Source organism: Andrographis paniculata, unplaced genomic scaffold (genome assembly GCF_009805555.1).
Source record: "Andrographis paniculata isolate CXL003 unplaced genomic scaffold, ASM980555v1 Contig77END, whole genome shotgun sequence".
Taxonomy (NCBI): Eukaryota; Viridiplantae; Streptophyta; class Magnoliopsida; order Lamiales; family Acanthaceae; genus Andrographis; species Andrographis paniculata.
Window position 1 is genome coordinate 509,367 of NW_026137614.1, and position 6,708 is coordinate 516,074.

Below are 6,708 nucleotides of genomic sequence, written 5' to 3' on the forward strand. Positions count from 1 at the left end.
AATTAAACTTAGTCCGCACTACTTGATACAATTTCAATTCAAAGGAAAGAAGGCATGTAGTTTAAATAACTCACTTAGGATGCTTTTTAAAAGATTACGTTGTACGATTAGGTTGAATAAGCCCTTCTGGAATATATATTCAAAGACTTGTGAACCCTCGGCGACTGTCTTATACAATGTTTGTTCATTTACTCTTTTACCCGCAAATGCAATGTAGGATTTGGGTTCGGAAATAATGATATCTCCCAATATCCTAAAACTAGCTGTTACCCCACCAGTAGTAGGAGATGTAAGGATTGAGACATAAAATAATTTTGTATTTGATTAATAATCATATAAGGGCAGACAATATTTTAGCCATTTTCATCAAGCTCAAACTTCCTTCTTACATGCATGCCCCCCCCCCCCCCCGAAGCGCACACTATAATAAGAGATAGAAACCGATTGGTAGCATACTCAATCAAACGAGTGATTTTCTCCCCGACTATGGATCCCAAACTACCCCCCATAAACTGAAAATCCATAACCCCAAGTGCTATGGGAACACCATTTAGTTGCCCTATGCCTGTTTGAACAGCCTCAGTTAATCCTGTCTTTCCTTGATAAGAATCAATACGATCTTTATAAGGCTCCTCCTCCGAATGAAATCCAATCGGATCCAAAGAGACTATGGCTTCATCCATAGGATCCCAAGTACCGGGTTCGATCGAAACTTCGATTCTTTCTGAACTACTCATTTTCAAATGATATCTACATTGTTCACAAATATTCATTTTTTATTTAAAAAATCTCTTATAATTTAATCCATAACAATTTTCGCATTGAACCCACAAATGCTTGTAGTTTTGAATTGCATCGAGATTATTAGACCTTTCTCCTAAAGTTAAATCACTGCTCTTCTCGTGAGTTCGTATACTAAATCCCCCATTTCACTATTAGTTCTATGTTTATCAAAAACGCGACTAGAAATGTACCTGTCACTACTATCACTTACAATGGACATATCAATACAAATTTGATATTGAAGATAATCGGCAATGCAACTAGTAATGTGATTATTCCAACTAGATTGAGTATTATACATCGAACGATTGTATAAGAAATCTTCCCTTGTAGATCCATTATCCCTATAACTAGAATTTCGATAACTCGAAAAAGAACTTTCGAGTTCACTCAGAAAAGAATAATCGTTGTCAATCTAAAAAATCTGATTTTCATTATCAAAATGGATCGAATAATTGTCTCCAGTACTATCCCTAACTAAAAAAGTATCATCAGAGATGAAATTCCGAATTTCTTTGACCAAAAATAAATGATCGACATCACTGTAACTAGAGTTGCCACCATCCCTCAAACTATGAATGTTTTTAGCCCTACATTTTTTATTCGAATCTTCACTTTCACTAGTATTTTCAATAGGACCAAGATTGTCTGTTGATTTCTTTATCTCGTACCTGTGTTCGAACTACTTCTTAAACACCGTCGAATTAAACCACCATATTTCCATAGAGTTTTCTTGTCCCCTATTTTATTTGCATAAAAATACATTAGATGAATAGTCATTTGATCCGCAATTCTTTATTTGTCTTTGAATTCCCATCAGAATAAACATAGAAATTACATCATTGCTAAATACTAAAATAGTAATAAGAAGCGATTATCTTTTATTTTGTGGGAATCCGGAGGTAAGATTTTACTATAACTATATATGAATATGATAGAATCCCTTTTCATTCGAAATTAAATTAGTTAATAAAAGTGTTTTTTCCTATGTCTTCGCCTTCGCGTTGAACAAAAAGGGAATATTTTTTCTACCTAGATAGAATTTTTTTGTAAAATCTCGTCTAATAACTAACTAGTAAGAAGTAATAAATTAAGGGTCTATTTCAACACTGAACGAAAAAGACAATATACAGGATAGGTCAAAATATTTATGATACTTCGCTTGATTCAACCAAACCACAGGATCTATAAAGAATATACCAATCCTGAGGATCCATAGGTTTAATTTTGGATCCAAGACGACAATAGAACCATTTGAGTCTTCAATTTTCTATTTGAAATCTTCTCTATCTCGAGATATATGTATTTATCCAAAATACATGCAATAGAATCGTTATATTCAGCCCAATCTTTTACTAAAATGATTAAGCTGAGTTTAATTGCAATTCAATTAAGAGAATAAAGAGTAATTATTTTGTCGGATCCAAAAATTCCATTGCTTCAAACTCAAATTTAATCTCTTTCCATATCTCACAAGCGGCAGCTGGTTTAGGACTCCATTTGCTAGCCTCACAGATAATTACATTATCCTCAGCAGCAAGATCACGTCCTTCATTACAAGCTTGTACACATGCTTCTAGAACTACTCGGTTAGCTACGGCACCTGGCACATTCCCCCAAGTGTGTCCTAAAGTTCCTTCACCAAACTGTAGTACGGAATTATCCCCAAAGATTTCGGTCAGAGCAGGCATATGCCAAACGTGAATACCCCCTGAAGCCACGGGAATAACACCAGGTAAAGAGACCCAATCTTGAGTGAAATAAATACCGTGAATTCGGTCTTTTTCAACAAAATCATCACGCAGTAAATCAACAAAGCCCAAAGTAATGTATTTTTCTCCTTCAAGTTTACCTACTACGGTACCAGCGTGAATATGATCTCCACCAGACAGACGTAATGCTTTAGCTAGTACGCGGAAGTGCATACCATGATTCTTCTATCTATCAATAACTATGTGCATTGCACGGTGAATGTGAAGAAGTAGGCCATAATCTCGGCAATAATGAGCCAAGCTAGTATTTGCACTTAATCCTCCTGTTAAGTAGTCATGCATTATGATAGGAACTCCCAATTCCCTAGCAAATACATCTCTTTTGATCATTTCTTCGCATGTACCTGCAGTAGCATTCAAGTAATGCCCTTTGATTTCACCTGTTTCAGCCTGTGCCTTATAAATTGCTTCAGCACAAAATAAGAAACTATATCTCCAACGTATAAATGGTTGGGAGTTCACGTTCTCATCATGTTTGTTAAAATCAAGTCCACTGCGAAGACATTCATAACATGCTCTACCGTAGTTTTTAGCGGATAACCCCAATTTAGGTTTAATAGTACATCCTAGCAGAGGACGACCATATTTGTTCAATTTATCTCTCTCAATTTGGATTCCATGAGGCAGACCTTGGAGTTTTAATCTAAGCAGTAGGGATTCGTATATCCTTCAGGCGTAGAGCACGCAGGGCTTTGAATCCAAATGCATTTCCTACAATGGAAGTAAACATGTCAGTAACAAAACATTCTTCAAAAAGGTGTAAAGGGTTAGCTATATAACAAATATATTGCTTTGTTTCGCCAAGAATGGGCTCGATGTTGTAGCATCGCCCTTTGTAACAATCAAGGCTGGTAAGTCCATTAGTCCACACGGTTGTCCATGTACCATTGGAAGATTCGGCAGCTACCGCTGCCCTTGTATCAGTATCTTTGGTTTCTTATTCAGGAGTATAATAAGTCAATTTGTACTCTTTAACACCCGCTTTGAAAAAACACTTGCTTTAGTCTCTGTTTGTGGTGACGTAAATCCCTCCGTACAACTCATGAATTAAGAATTCTGACAACAACAAGGTCTAGTCGACAAGAATGAAATAGGCGTTAATGAAACTATTCACGGGAATTTTTTGAAAATTTCCAACTAATACTAATATTATCAACTAATCAGATTGATTATTAGACCATGATATTTGATTTACCAAACACATCATTATTGTATACTCTTTCATGTGTATAGTGCGCAAACCCCCCCTCCCCATTTTTTTACCTTTTTTGAATCGAAATAACTAACCCAACTAATAAGAAATTCCCTATCGACAGCGGTATATGTTGTATATGTAAATCTTAGATATGAAAATAGCCGAAATTCATCCATGAAAGAGATAGGCTATAGGCATAAATTAATATGCTGAAATAAAAAAACGCCAATAAGATAGAAATAATGAATCCTAATGTAAATAGAGTTCGGGTTCAACTTCCATAGAATATATTTTTAAATCGAAATAGGATTGTCTATAATGATAGACAAATGAAAACCTTTATGAAGATCTCACGTTTCAAAATAGCTTGGTTGGACTTGCAACTTCACTCATTGAATAAGGAACCAATTAAAGTAGATTCGATTGAATCGCACCAATGAAATCGAGTGCTAACTCCCATTTTCTAATTGAATTAATTAACTGATCGGCGTGCTATTAGATGGTTCTTTTAAATTTGATAATTTTCAAAAACTTTGACACATATTTATTATTATGAGAATTAATCCTACTACTGGGGTTTCCGCGGTTGAAAAAAAAAAACCTGGGATGTATCGTCCAAATCATCGGTCCGGTGCTAGATGTAGCCTTTCCACGGGGCAAAATGCCTAATATTTATAACACTTTGGTAGTTAAAGGTCGGGAAACTGTTGGTCAACCAATTAATGTGACTTGTGAGGTACAACAATTATTAGGAAATAATCGAGTTAGAGCTGTAGCTATGAGTGCTATAGATGGTCTGATGAGAGGAATGGAAGTGATTGATACGGGAGCTCCTCTAAGTGTTCAGGTTAGTGGAGCGACTCTGGGATGCATTTTCAACGTGCTTGGAGAGCCTGTTAATAATTTGAGTCCTGTAGATACTCGTACAACATTTCCTATTCATCGATCTGCGTCTGCCTTTATTCAATTGGATACAAAATAGCTATTTTTGAAACAGGAATTAAGGTAGTAGATCTTTTAGCCCCTTATCGACGTGGGGAAAAAAATTTGACTATTTAGGGGAGCTGGGGTTGGGAAAACGGTACTCATTATGGAATTGATTAACAATATTGCAAAAGCCCGTGGGGGTGTATCCGTATTTGGGGGAGTGGGTGAGCGTACTCGTGAAGGAAATGATCTTTACATAGAAATGAAAGAATTTGGAGTTATTAATGAAGAAAATATTGCATAATCAAAAGTAGCCCTGGTTTACGGTCAGAAGAATGAACCGCCGGAAGCTCGTATGAGAGTTGGTTTGACTGCCCTAATGATGGTGGAATATTTCGGAGATGTTAATGAACAAGAAGTACTTCTATTTATCGACAATATCTTCCGTTTCGTCCAAGCACGATCCGAAGTATCGGCCTTATTAGGTAGAATGCCTTCTGCGGTCGGTTATCAACCCACCATGAGTACCGAAATGGGCTCTTTACAAGAAAGAATTACTTCTACCAAAGAAGGTTCAATCACTTCGATTCAAGCAGTTTATGTACCTGCAGACGATTTTACCGATCTTGCTTCTGCTACGACATTTGCAAATTTAGATGCTACTACCGTACTAACAAGAGGATTAGCTGCCAAAGGTATCTATCAGGCAGTAGATCCTTTAGATTCAATTTCAACCATGCTTCAACCTCGGATCGTTGGCGAGGAACATTATGAAACTGCGCAAAGAGTTAAACAAACCTTACAACATTATAAAGAGCTTCAAGACATTATAGCCATCCTGGGATTGGACGAATTATCCGAAGAGGATCGTTTAACCGTAGCAAGAGCGCGAAAAATTGAGCGTTTCTTATCACAACCCTTTTTTGTAGCCGAAGTATTTACCGGTTCTCCTGGGAAATATATTGGTTTAGCAGAAACCATTAGAGGGTTTCAATTGATCCTTTTTGGAGAATTAGATGGTCTTCCTGAACAGGCCTTTTATTTGGTAGGTAATATTGATAAAGCTGCCGGGAAGGCTATGAACTTAGAAATGGAGAACAATTTGAAGAAATGACCTTAAATCTTTGTGTACTGACCCCTAATCAAATTGTTTGGGATTCAGAAGTGAAAGAAATCATTTTATCTACGAATAGCGGTCAAATTGGTGTATTACCAAATCATGCTCCTATTGGTACAGCTGTAGATATAGGAATTTTGAGAATACTCCTTATGGACCAATGGTTCACGATGGCTCTGATGGGTGATTTTGCTAGAATACGCAGTAATGAAATCACTATTTTAGTGAATGATGCGGAAAAGGGTAGTGATATTGATCTGCAAGAAGTTCAGCAAACTCTTCAAATAGCATAAGCTAGTTTGAGAAAAGCTGAAGGAAAGAGACAAAAAATTGAAGCAAATCTAGCTCTCCAATGAGCTAGGACAAGAGTAGAGGCTGTCAATGTGGTTTCATAAGCAGTTGGTGCAATCAAAAGAAGTTTGGTTTCGAAACCCTGGATTCTACTTGATTAGATTCACTTGACAGAGTCCAAATTTGATATAACGCATTTCCAAAATGAAATAGAAATCAATAAGAATACAAAATCACTAAAAAGGAAAAAGAATGGGTCAAAAAGTTTATTAGATACCGGAGTCAATGGTCTCTAATAAGTTCTACCTACTATTGGATTTGAACCAATGACTCACGCCGTATGAAAACAATACTCTAACCACTGAGTTAAGTAGGTAAAATCATCTCGCCGAAAAAACCAAACGGAACTCATCCCATCGATGGATTATAAATAGCTTATTTCTTAATAACAATAATAACCTAAGCAATGCAATTCCCAAAATATATGATATTGGATCACAGAATATTCATCTTGACAAGAAATTATATACATAATAAAATACGCATCACAAGCATTAAGGGCTATAGCTCAGTTACTAGAGCACCTCATTTACGTTCTTTCTGTTACTTTGAAAGTAGCTGCA

At 36.3% G+C, this 6,708-nt stretch overlaps 1 protein-coding gene and 2 pseudogenes across 1 annotated transcript; 1 reads left to right on the plus strand and 2 right to left on the minus strand.

The window, feature by feature from the left end:
- Positions 1–353: 353 nt before the first annotated feature.
- Positions 354–737, minus strand: LOC127239165 (acetyl-coenzyme A carboxylase carboxyl transferase subunit beta, chloroplastic-like). The gene has a single exon (XM_051257197.1). It carries the CDS (start codon positions 735–737, stop codon positions 354–356), a length of 384 nt encoding a protein of 127 aa, XP_051113154.1.
- A 461-nt stretch (positions 738–1,198) lies between these two features.
- On the minus strand, positions 1,199–3,599 carry LOC127239167 (ribulose bisphosphate carboxylase large chain-like; annotated as a pseudogene).
- A 715-nt stretch (positions 3,600–4,314) lies between these two features.
- LOC127239226 (ATP synthase subunit beta, chloroplastic-like) lies at positions 4,315–5,791 on the plus strand (annotated as a pseudogene).
- The last annotated feature ends 917 nt before the right edge of the window (positions 5,792–6,708 follow it).

What these genes read in the sequence shown, in the direction of transcription:
- LOC127239165 (XM_051257197.1), bottom strand. Translation starts at nt 737, where the DNA reads ATGAGTAGTTCAGAAAGAATCGAAGTTTCGATCGAACCCGGTACTTGG.